Below are 12,601 nucleotides of genomic sequence, written 5' to 3'. Positions count from 1 at the left end.
AATTTGGTGCCCTCCTGTGGTAGTACAAAAAAGATTGTGGCTGACAGCGATGCATGCAATGTTCAAGGATGGCCTGTGAACTTTGTGTATGTCATACCCAACTAAGCCAAACACACATAGCCGGTGGCCTCAGAGGTCACAAAACCTTTACCATAGAGGTTTATGACTGAAATAAAACCTACTGTAGGCACACAGGTTTTGTTGCCAGAGGCCATCTTAACAGGGTCACTTTTTAGTTTAAGTTATAAACATTCACTAATGCAAGTCTTTGTTACACAAATGTTCATCTTCATGCCTCATGATGGTATCTATAACAATTCACCCAAACATTTTGAAGATTAAAATGTTTAATTGTATTTCATTCAGGTTTATCATTAAATGCTGTATTTTTTTGGTGTGTGCATAAGTAGTGCGTCTTCAAGGAAATTGAGGAAAGTCATTTATCAAAAACATCAGCATGGATGTAAATAAAACACATTTTATTTTCCGTCACATTTCACATTTGTTTCTCAGACCATCACATGGACAAGATATCAGTTGTTTTTTGCACACGTGTGGATTGATTTTATTTGGCTCCCTTGTAGCCAGAGACTATTATTAGAAAACAACAAAAAACATTAACAACATAAATTATTACTTTATTAATAGAAACCAAGAGTAAAAAAAACAGCTTTTGCAAGTTGTATTCTGGTAATGGCACTCAGAGATTCACGGCATTACTGAACTCTGGACGTTCCAGGAACATGACAGGTCCATCTGTGTGTGTGTTGCTCTCTTCACATTCTGGTGTTTTAATTGTCAATAGATAGTTTGTGTGTGCTTCATGCAGGTGGTGTTAGGGTCGTGGCAGCAGCGTGAACGGTGAATGCTGCAATGCTGATTTGACGCTTGACTTCCTCCCAGGACTTCTCTGGATCAGCTGAGTTCTCGATGTCAAACAGTGCATCATAGATCCCGGGGAAAGACTCCCCTGCATATTTATTATGGCTGCTGGGGGCAAAAATCACATGCCTGAAACAGAGAAGAGGGGGAGTGTTACGCTAAGGAATGTACTGGAGATATTACAGATGAAATCTTTTTTGTGTGGTATTTTTAAAACAAGCTTGGGGTTAGGAGTAAAGGGAACAAATCTGTCATATGATAAACAAGCCCGTCCCGCAGTCTGCTTTGAGTCAGCTGCATGAACTAGGTCTGCTGATAAAACAGACCATGCTTACATTAAAAGTGAGTAAAAGAGTGTGAGAGAGATAATGGGCATGAACAGTCTGTGAAGCCTAATGAAACAAAATGAAAGATGGTCTTGTTCATGATGGTTCGCTGTCACGACTTGCTGGGACACTTGAATAAAACAGCCATTGTTAATGTTATTACACCTGTTCTTTTTCCTACTATAACAGGTCAAAATGTCGGCTGTGAAAAGGCCTTTTATGAATAATCTCTAAGCGGTTATGAGATAATCCATTTACTCAGTGAATTACAGGGTAATTGCACATTTCATGCCCTCTAAAAGGTAAAATAAGAAAACTAAGAATCACTCTGGTTGAAGTGGTCACAACCAATAGACATATGCAACTGGTGTTTACTGGTGTAGTTGCTTAATTTTAAGAGGTCACTAGCTAAAAAGGTTGGGATCCACAAGATATCGTGCATGAGACAGAGCTTCCGAGTGTAAAATATATGTATTAGTTGTGAGAATATTGCAGAGTTACAGATACAGGTGTAAAGACATGCAAGTAGAAAAAAAAATACTGACTGACCATTCACAGTAAAATCCAGACCACAGTGCCATTTAGTCGTCATAATACTCAAGTGCTCGACTGGTTGATGAGATGTAAACCAAAAGGAAATTGTGTTATGTGTGTGTGACTGACCTGTAGAAGGGTCTGCCAGGTAATCCCAGGGGGTCTATGAAGGCTCTCTCCAGATACATGAGCTGATCATTCATGACACGTACCTGCAGAGGACTGAGACACACACAAACACACAAAATGCCATTGGACCTTCAATTGCTTTCACACACACTTGACTAGACTGAACATACACTAAGTGGCCACTTTATTAGGTACACCTGCAAACTCTAATGCAATCCAGTACAACTGTTCTGCCATAAAGACTGTTTTTATGATGCCAATAATGTAATTCATTTGATAAATATAAATGTATTTTACACTGTCATAGAGGTTAATTCAGTTATACAGTATGTGTTAGCATTGATGTCACAGTTAGCGGCAGTGTACTTTGCAATTTTAATCTTATATTCTTGTTTAAGATGACTGTTTAACATATGTCCAGGGACTACAGATGAAAAACTGCCTCTCAACATAATGTAATATTATTGAATTTACACATTTCTGACCCTGTCAACAAAAACTGAGCATTATAAACTTTGTGAAGGTTGAATGTATGGCAGAGCTGCTGTGTTTGGATTGTACATATGCACCCCAACATATTTCAGCCTTTGTCTGGACACCTAAAATGTATGAAATGTTAAACGCACTCTTACTCTGCTCTGTTGAGAGTCTGCAGACGCTCATGGAAGTCCCCAGCCGCAATGGTGAAGTTCTCCACAGCAGAAAATAGGGAATCTGAAAATATCGGAATAAATATTTAAATGCAGTCAGCAGGTTGGCTTATTCCTTAAAACATTTTAGCTATACTTAAATTTAATATTTAATCACCGTAGTCTGAGCACTCAGTGACCAGTCAACTCACCAAACGACACCTCATACATCTTCATCGCCTTCCGCTTCTGTGCCAGCTGTGCTATGCTCTGTGCGTACTTCCTCAGTGAGTCTGCGTACTGGTTGACATCGAGAGGGAGGAGCTGGGAATCGGCCAATAGGAAGATGAGCCCGCCTCTCACCTGGGCCACCGCCCGAAGCCTCTTGAAGGAGGGGTCGTAAAACTTCTGCACTATCTCGAAGGTTTCATACACACTGTGATAGACTGGATAACTGCTGTACCGCTCTGTTTTCTGAACACACACACACACACACACACACACAGAGTTACATTCTCACAGTAACCTTTACCATAAAGATAGTTTCCTCACCTTCTACTTTCTCGAACCTTAACTCAACCTTTATGTTAAGACAGAAATCACTTTAGATTCTGCAGAGTGCAACTGATATAATTTTGAGAACAGCAACTTTGTCCCAAATTAGACAAGCAACTCCAAAAATGTGTTCCACACTGCAGCGTAGTACAGATACAATGATAAAGTCACACGGACACAGCAATGTAGATATCACACTGAAGCTGCAAACACCATTGAGACAAAACCTACATTAAAGAGAAAAAAGAGGACACAAATATTGCAAACTAACAAGCATACTCTCCACATACGCACAGGCTTTTATATGAAAACAGGTACACTGACATGAATAAAGCATTTTGAGATTCACGGGGGGGATTATAAATCCCAATGATTGTACTGTTTGTGTAGCTGGATACATTCAAGTAAAAAAAAATAAAGAACACAGAACAATATACCTTAATATTAACAACAATGAAAGATGTGCATGCAGATAAATATGTAAGTGCAGCTTGTCTCACCTTGTTCTTGGTGTATCTCGCTCTGCCTGCAGCAATTCCCAGACGGATAAAATAGGCCTCAAAGTCACTGCCTGACCCGAGCTTACTGATCCTGCAGCACACGAGAGTGAAGGACCGACTGATTTAGAGATTTGTATAATTAATTCCTTGATGGTTTAATTGATTAGCTAAGACTGACCAACACATTTTACATTTGAAACTTGTTTTAAACCCAACACACGGCTACACAGAGACATGAGATGGTAGAGTTAAGGCTTTTCAATAGCTCATATTCATCTTTGTGTAGTGTGTCCAAACTGCAACATTTCTCTAAAAGTTGCATTGGAGAATTAGAAATCATCTTGTTGTTTTGTCCTCTACTAACTTCTGATTGCAGCATTGCTCTTGTGGCTGCTGAAGTTTTTGTTTTTTTTAACCTTGTGTGTTTTATTGTTGTTGTTTTGTTGTGGTTAGTTTGTGTACACCCTGGCTCTGACCCAAACAAGCAACTGATTTTGAGGCTTTGTACTTGGGTGCATCGCGGTCGTTCGTCCAGTTGTCCCTCTTATGCCAACTCTCGTACAGAGAAACTCCATCCTCTTCCTCTTCTGGACTGGCTATCTATGCAAACATAGAAAGAAAGAGAAAGAGACAAGGCAGAGAGAAAGACAGGAAGGGAAAGACAGGAATACAGCACAAGAGTGAGCATGAAAGACATAATTAATTTACTCAAATCTATTTTGGTTGGACCACCCCTTATGTGTGCATAAATCTACTCACCTGCTTGGTGAGGTCGTACACCAAAGTGTGTAGAGACGGAGTGCAGTCAACTCTCAGCGTGTACATGCCTGGAATACAAATAATTACATCCATATACATGTGAGCTGTATCAAAACTAATTCAGCCTCAACACTCGACTATGTAGTAAGAATATTTAACTGTTCACAAACACACTCACCCTCAATGGCGGAGTCGGCATTGATGTAGGCCACAGCTCTCTCCTGCAGCAGTTTGGCATTATCCTGTTGAGAGGGGTGAAGTGTGGTCAGAGTGTGTGTGTGTGTGTGTGTATGAGGACATATGGGTTGGTGTATGTGTACCTCTGCCCATTCTGTTGATCCCAGCAGTCCAAACTCCTCTGCATCCCAGCTGGCAAATATTATAGTCCTCCTAGGCCTCCAGCCTACACACGCACACACATTTACACACACACCTCCTTGTTTTTGTAGCATTGTAAGGACATCAGACCAGAACATGCATTCTGGGAACCACCCTTTCTGAGGGTTGTACAGCAATTTAAAAAAACAGGAAGTGTCCCGGAGTGGACATAAACAGAGATGTCACTTCACACACACACACACACACACACACACATACATTGAGTACTGACAATTGTCACTATTAATCCATTAATTTATTTGTATAATTTCCCCCCGGGGATCAGTAAAGTATTTCTGATTCTTATTAATCACTTGCAGAGACGTACCTTTACTGAGTAGCCTGCCACTGCTCCTGACAGTTTCGTGGACCACTGCAGCACCAGACATGGGATCAATTCCTCCAAACACCCAGGCATCCCGATGTCCTCCCAGAATCACATACCTGTCTACACACACCCCCAGAGCCAACAACACATGTTGATGGAGGAATTAGAGAGAGACAAATTGAAAAAATGAGAATTTCTTTCCTAATGTCATACAGTTTTTACAAGTACAGTTTTTAACATACAAATGCTACCAAATAACTAATTCTATCACAAAATCTTTACACCAAAAACAGGGACTGATTCACTCAGAAAGTTGCAGCGTAAAAAACAGAGTGAAGCTGCCAAAATTTTGTTTTTCTGAATGTTTGCAAAAAATGCATTTAAGTTATTTTATCCCAGTCTTAGTGTCCATATTAGCATTATTAATGTGTTAGTATTGTTTAGTAGTATTGTGTGTAAAATGTTATGCTGAAAGAATGCTGAAAGTTTTGTGCAGGTTGCATTGTTATACCTGGCTCCAGAGCTCCTCTAATCCTGCCAATGACGTTGTAGATCCTGGTTACCCGGTTGTCAGTGTGGATGTTCATACGCACCTTCCTAAGACAGACAGATTAAGGAAAGGGTGATGCACATAGGGGGAGAAAGACACACAATGTGACACGAAGAGACAGAGGAGAAACAGATTAAATAAAGTTGAACTAGAAATTACTAACATGAGCAGAATTTGGGAATAGAAAGACGGAAAAACGTTATAACATTCACAAAAGAATAACGGTTTTGTATTTGTGTTTATAATGCACAGCAGACTCAGTTCCTCGTGTTCATTGTGTTTATCTCATGCAAAGACATGAGTGAAGGGAATAGAGATCCAATCCTCTCAAATGGCAGCATATAAGTCCTTTATGAAGTGTTTTGCACCTCAAAATTCAGTTCTACAGAAAAACGATGAAGTGAATGTGAAGAGACACATAGTTAATTGTATTTGTTGCTATGGGGATTGTTGCTCCAGAAATCCCCAAAACATTCACCACAAACAGCACAAAAAGCCCCAGTTACTGTTGTTGCATATGGGTACATGTTACATGCTTAATTTGTGCAGCTTGTATGTCTGTGGATGTGTATTTATGTCTCTCACACACAGGAGGTACAAAGGCCTCCATTGTACTTCAGCTGGCTACTTGCCACTGAGTGGGAGAAAAAGAGCAACAAAAGGAGAGACAATACAAATGCTAAAACACAGAGTGAAGACAGGAGTGAAGCATTAGAGGAGAGACCATCAACTGAAGAGGAAAGAATTTTATTTGAACGAAAGTAAGTGGATGGGAGAATCACATTATCACAGGGTGAAGTGGACACAAGTGATCATGTTGACATTGGACATGAAAAGAGCTTAATGTAAGCACTTACTGGCTCTTGAAGTCATCCGTAAAGCCCGGACCAATCCTGTAGGAGACATTAAGAGCTCCTTTCCAGTTGTGGGGTGGGATCTGTCCTCCCATGTTCCTGTTGAATGGTAAATAATTCACATATTCTGTAAATAATACAAATCAGCTGGTCATTTCATCCAGGGGCGCAAATATTTTTTTTAAATTCAAAATTTAAATTAAGTAGTTTTTAGCCATGCTGGTGGTGTAACTCCAGGGATGGAAATGGTAGACAACCATTGGGTCCATCACTACAGTCCAGACTGAAATATCTCAACAACTACAGGTTGGAAAGGGTTGAATTTTGATAACTTTACTAATCCCAACTTTTCATCTAGCGCCACCACCAGGTCAGTTTTTTAAATTCCCTTCAGCCTCAGATCTAAATTGTGCTAAATATGAAATGTTAGCAGGCTACCATGACTATTAAACTAAGGTGAACACTAATCGTCAGCATGTTAGCATCATTGTGTGCATGTTAGCATGTTGACGCTAGCAAGGCCATAGACATGTTAAAATAGCTCTGCTCTGAATGACTGCATTTTACGTAGGAAACAAAACCACATAATGGAAAAAAGAAGAAGAAAATAACATAAAAAAAGAAACAGTTTTACTTCAGTAGGTGAATTGCATCATGGAAGCCAATTGGATGCACAGGAATCTTGGGAAGTCCCACTCCATCCTCAAGGCTGAATCTGTGAGTATATTCTGTTGGAGTGGAGACAGGGCTATGTCAGATAAACTCACACACATCATACAGGCTCTAACACATGTAGAAACACTCAGAGATACATACCTTTAGCAGGGTACCCTGGTGTGAGTGGGTCTCCTGCTCCATTCAGGTTGAGAACATTTCCCCTCTGAGCTCCTCCACCAGGTAGATTCCAGCCATCAGGATAGGGCTGCACACACAAACACAGTTAATAGTGTAAAGGCCAATCATAGTCTCAATATTGTCCAAAACATATCCAACGTCTACGGCTGTCACACACAGTTTCATAATCCACAAATTAACACAAAAATACTGTAGTCTAAATCATACAGCATACTCTACCTGGACTCCAGCAGCCCAGTAATCTACCGGGTCTGAGAACATTATGATCCCCTTTGCTCCGGCTAACATGGCGTTTTTCACCTGGTGGAGCGAGACAGAGCATGAGAGCACATTTTCATTGTGTGCAAAAGTTTATTTACCGCTGTCCCTTTTGTCTGCGTGGATCACAAAATAGCGATGATTTGATTGATTGCATTAAATACTAAAAGATGTGCAAGAAAATATTTTGAAATGCCACAGGTGAATTAATTTCGCACCACTATTGCAGAGCTTTGTTCAGAATTGAAAATTCCTAAATAAGCTGGAGAGGATCAAGGTTCACCAGCACTTTAACCTGCTGAACCATTATTCTTTTCAAGTTCAATTAAGCTGCTTTTGAGAAATAAGCTTCCAGTAGATTTTACCGCATGTGTAGTCCCTGTAATTACAATATTCAGTGACTGACAGAAATACTGAAATACTTTATCAGGGGTTTTCATGTGGAGTTGTGACCAAGGCTTTTCTTACCTTATTGCCTCTGAATATTTTCCCATATCTGACAATGACAATCTTCCCAGTAACGTTGATGCCCATATCCCTCTCTAACTGGAAAAAGTCTTCTGTACGACCATAGTTCACGTACACTAAATCCCCCTGGAGAGAAATACATAAAGAAGAGACATGTGAGGTGCTTGTTTTATCACATAGGAGAGGATGGGGATGGGTATTGTTTAAAATCCATGTTAACTACTTTTACTACTGCAGTGAAAAGGTATTTAAACTTCCCTTTCTTCTTGTCAGTACGATAAGGTTGTTTGTGTGTGTGCATGTGTGTACCTCAGGTTGTCCTTTGGCAGAGAAGGCACTGTATGGAGGCACAATGTTAGAAACATCCTCATAACCCTCTGGAACTGGCTCAGCCAAGGAGGTGTTAAAAACCTGTGAAAGAAAGATGACATGAGGTCAAACTAGGTTAGATGAAATACTGATGAGATACAGTAGCTGTTTAATCTCTTCAGTAAATGCTTTGAAATTTGCAGTGTATTGACTGTCAACTCAAGTACTGTACTTAGGTGCAAATTTAAGGTACTTGTACTTTACTTAAATATTTTCTTTTCATGCTAGTTCATACTTCTACTCCACTGCAATTTAGAGGGAAATATTGTACTTTTACTTGTACTACAATTATCTTACAGCTACTAGTTACTTTATAAATTATGATTTTACATACAAAACATACAAAGAGCTTACAAAACATGATGCTTTGTCATAGATTGGACTATCCAACAGTATGTAAAATTAGAACTGGAACTATTAGTTGATTAATCAATTATAGAAAATGAATTGCGAAACTATTTTGATAATTGGTGATGTTATTTTTCATGTCAAACATTTCATGGTTACATCTTGTCAAATATGGAGATTACTACTTTCCCTTGTAAGTATTTTAATAATTTTAAATATTTCATTTTATTGTTTTTAGTTTGTCCAATAGTTGGACAAAACAAGCAATGTGATGGTGTCACTGTGGGCTCTGTGTAATTGTGACGGGCATTTCTCACTATCCTCTGAAGGTTTACAAACCAAACAATCAACCGATTAATCAAGAACATAATGAGCAGATTAATCCATAATGAAAATAATCCTTAGTTGCAGCCTTATATACAATAGTTAAAGATTAGCTCCACCTCAACCAACTGCAGCAGTAAAATGCTGCTAGAGTTACAGAACAGTCTGCGTTGAGTACTTCCACTCTTGATACTTGAAGTACATTTTCTTGACGATACATACTTTATATACTTGCACACATTTTCAATGCATGATTTTTTACTTGTAATGGAGTATTTTTACAGTGTGGTATTAATAATTTTATTTAAAAGTAAGGGATCTGATTGATTCCTCCCCAACTGTAAATATGGGATCAAATTGTAAATGCTCAGAAATGTTCACATTATTGGTCCTATATACCAAAACAAATTATTAGCAGATACCTGCTGGCAGCTGGAAAATGGACTTTCAGTATCTACTATGCATGGTGTCTAACCTGCTCATCAGGCCATGTCAGGCCACCACCTCGGGATCTGTATGCTGTTCAGTGAATGGCTATCAGCTGAAATGTATTACTGAATTAGCTGAAATGTAAATCCTGATTGTGTTTAAATTCCTAAATGCGTTCTAGCAGCATGCTGTAATGTGGCTGTGCAGTAAACCCTGGTCTATTTTCTCTTGTTTTCCTCTGTGCTGTATTGGTATCTCTACTCATGAGACACATACAGAAGTTTATCTCACAACAAGGCTATAAAAGGACCTTGGACTTGAATGAGACGTCTTGCAGTTTTGTGGAAAAGACTGAAAGTTGGAGGCCTGGAGCAGTATGTGGCTGTGTTTTTAATGTATGTGTGATCATGCTGCAACTTTGTTATCTTCCCAAACAGACTGAGAAGTAGTCAGGGGTTTGGACAGAATCATTGTTATTGTTCATGTGCGTGAGAAAACCACAATCCCTTTGAAATCTGAAACCACCAGGGGGGTGTGTATGGGGAATGGAGTATTTCTGTAGTGCTTAAAGTGGTAAAACCAGTCAGTTTTATTTTAAATGATTTGACTGGTAGCTGTGTAATAAACTGGCTCTCCACAGGGTATGACTGCCTTCCTAATGCTATAATAGATGGGAGCAAACAATAATGACAATATTGTAACACAAACAAGGACAGAGCAAGACGTGTATTTTACAGAGAGGTTGTAATTGTATGTATGTATTGCTTTCTTGTTAATATTTTTTAATGTATTTACCTTTTTTAGTGTGTGTGCATTTGACTAGCTGTGTGGGTTTCATGCTCGCTCCATCAACTTGTGTCTAATGTCTTCTGTGTGTATGTACCGTACCTCATTGCCAAGCTGATCAACTATCGAGATGTAATTTGGCTGCGATTTGTTGGGATAGGACAACAGGACGTCATAGGGCACCATCTCCACTGTGTCCACTCCAAACTCCAGCCACTCTTTCTTGATCTGCTCTGCGTATCTCAGGTTCTGCTCTGTACCAGCCAGGTGGGGGAGTCGAGTAAATTTCCTGTGGAGAGGACGTCAACAGTAAGCGAAGGATTGTGGCCGGAGAGCACTCAGACTGAATGTCTAGAGGAGCTGGAGAAAGTGAGAACCTCCACTAGAATAGTATCTGCATGCAAAGCTGCTGTACCTGATGGCTGACTTCAGTTGAACTGATGCATATGTCTAAAATGTCTTTCTCACTGCAGGCATTTTGAATTGTCACACAGCAGCTTTAATGTTGTTGCCAGGCTGTCTGTTGTGTTTAAGCTTATTCCAGCTCTTCATGGAAGCTATATGATGTTTACAGTACACTGATATACTGTATGTACACTTACATTTGGTATCTTTGCGAAATCCACTAGAAGTAAAAACAAAGTTCTGCGGGTTTGAACAATGTTTGGCTGCACAGCATGATTTTGTAATGACTCAGTTGGCGAGGTTAAGAGGTTGATTGGTTAGTGCCATTAGTTTTAGAGGCATCATGTCAAGAATTGAGTTGCTGTTGCTGGAGAGTTTGGCATGTTGGTGGACTTGTTACATGGAAAATTAGGGGATCAACACCACATAATCTATCCTTGTGGGGCTGTGAAAGTCTGTACCAAATGTCATGGCTACCATCGGTAGTTAGTTATCAAGAAGAAGATTGCTGTCTCCTTGAACTTTCTTCCTTTCCAAGGAACTGAGATTTGAAGTAGTTTTCCTGCTGAAACCTCTTGGAAAGAAGACCACTGTATCATTTACTTTGGATTTCTTGTACTGATAGACAGGACAGGTTTAGTGTGTTGGTCAGGATTTTTACCTGAGATGCTCTCTGATCTGGTCCGGCTGCATTTCATCCAGAAACTCCTTCAGGTACTTGCTTGAAGCGCTGTTGTTTACAGTGTTTGGATGTGTGGGCTTTGCAAACCAGCCTACAGCACACAGACACAGTGCAGACAGTCAGTCATAACGGTGTTATATTATTATGTTTTAAAAGGATCTGTGGTTATGGACAGTATGTGTCAACCTGCTGTGAGCAGACACACGTGAAATGTGTCAGAGTAGTGACAAACTAAAGCTCACACACACACACAACAATGCACCTTCAAGAATCAACTTAAATAGCAATGAGTAGATTTGATAATTTATGAGAGTAATTCTAAAAATATTAACTGAAAAGGCAATGAATTTACCTCCTTATTTCCGCAACTGCCTTCCATTCACTTCACAACCTCCATTCATACATTTGTCATGGTCAACTATCCCATTATTTTCACTGTTATGATACTACAGTTGATATCACTTGTGGATTATTGGCTTGCATTTCTGTCCAGCCTAAGTTTCTGTTGTGTTGTCTTACCTATGACGAAGCCCAGCAAGAACAAAGCAGTCACAACCACAATCCACCAGATCCACCGAATTAACCTGCTCTCCTTTCTCATTTTGAAGCGGCAACGTCCGAGAGGCTTCCACACACCGACGCGTCTGACCCGCAGAGATAGAGAGTAGTTTGTTTAAGTAGTGCACAGTGGGGGCATGTCAGAGCGAGATAGAGTGAGACAGAGAGAGAGAGAGAGAGAGAGAGAGAGAGAGAGAGAGAGAGAGAGAGAGGGGAGGTGACAATTGGCAAAGAGGTAGTGAGTGAAAAGTTGGAGAGGAATACAAAGAGGGAGCTTGTCATTAGTGCTATGTTTGGCCAGTAGACTTATGACTGCACTGTGTTGGTCGTTCCAGTGCTGAGTCACTATTACCCAACCTAAGACCCCCCCCCAAAGAATGATTAAGCTGGACAATTCAATGCAGAGAGGAGTCAAGAGTTAAGAGTGAGTCTACACATCTACACATACATGCGTGACAAAGCAGAGCTGTGACTTTTAGAAAATGGGGTGAAGTTTACAGTAAAAGAACATGAGGCACAAGATCCAAGATAAAGGAAAAACCTGAATAAATAAAGTGTAAAAACATCTAATACAGATGCACCCGTACAGGACACTAGGAGTCACTGAATGGTATGATGAGACCTTCACAGTCAGCAGAACATATGGGAAATTTCTGCTCTCCACCACCACCACCACCTTCAAAACACCAAATGAG

At 39.9% G+C, this 12,601-nt stretch overlaps 1 protein-coding gene across 2 annotated transcripts; it reads right to left on the bottom strand.

Moving 5' to 3' along the window:
• Window positions 1-499: 499 nt before the first annotated feature.
• Window positions 500-11,949, bottom strand: naalad2 (N-acetylated alpha-linked acidic dipeptidase 2). 2 transcript variants are annotated; one of them, XM_070906111.1, is made up of 20 exons: window positions 11,868-11,949; window positions 11,328-11,439; window positions 10,364-10,550; window positions 8,315-8,416; window positions 8,006-8,131; window positions 7,499-7,579; window positions 7,241-7,346; window positions 7,059-7,152; window positions 6,428-6,523; window positions 5,532-5,617; window positions 5,021-5,140; window positions 4,635-4,717; window positions 4,493-4,556; window positions 4,311-4,382; window positions 4,064-4,151; window positions 3,556-3,646; window positions 2,713-2,974; window positions 2,504-2,585; window positions 1,872-1,964; window positions 500-1,011 (listed from the first exon to the last, which is right to left on the bottom strand). In XM_070906111.1, exons 1-20 carry the CDS (start codon window positions 11,947-11,949, stop codon window positions 822-824), a joined length of 2,217 nt encoding a protein of 738 aa, XP_070762212.1. In that variant the 3' UTR covers window positions 500-821. The 2 variants fall into 2 exon arrangements, with proteins under 2 accessions (XP_070762212.1, XP_070762211.1); XM_070906110.1 differs by having other exon boundaries at window positions 4,064-4,155; window positions 4,315-4,382.
• Window positions 11,950-12,601: the final 652 nt, after the last annotated feature.

This window comes from Enoplosus armatus, chromosome 5, assembly GCF_043641665.1.
Source record: "Enoplosus armatus isolate fEnoArm2 chromosome 5, fEnoArm2.hap1, whole genome shotgun sequence".
NCBI lineage: Eukaryota > Metazoa > Chordata > Actinopteri > Centrarchiformes > Enoplosidae > Enoplosus > Enoplosus armatus.
This window is presented reverse-complemented; position numbering and strand designations above follow the sequence as displayed.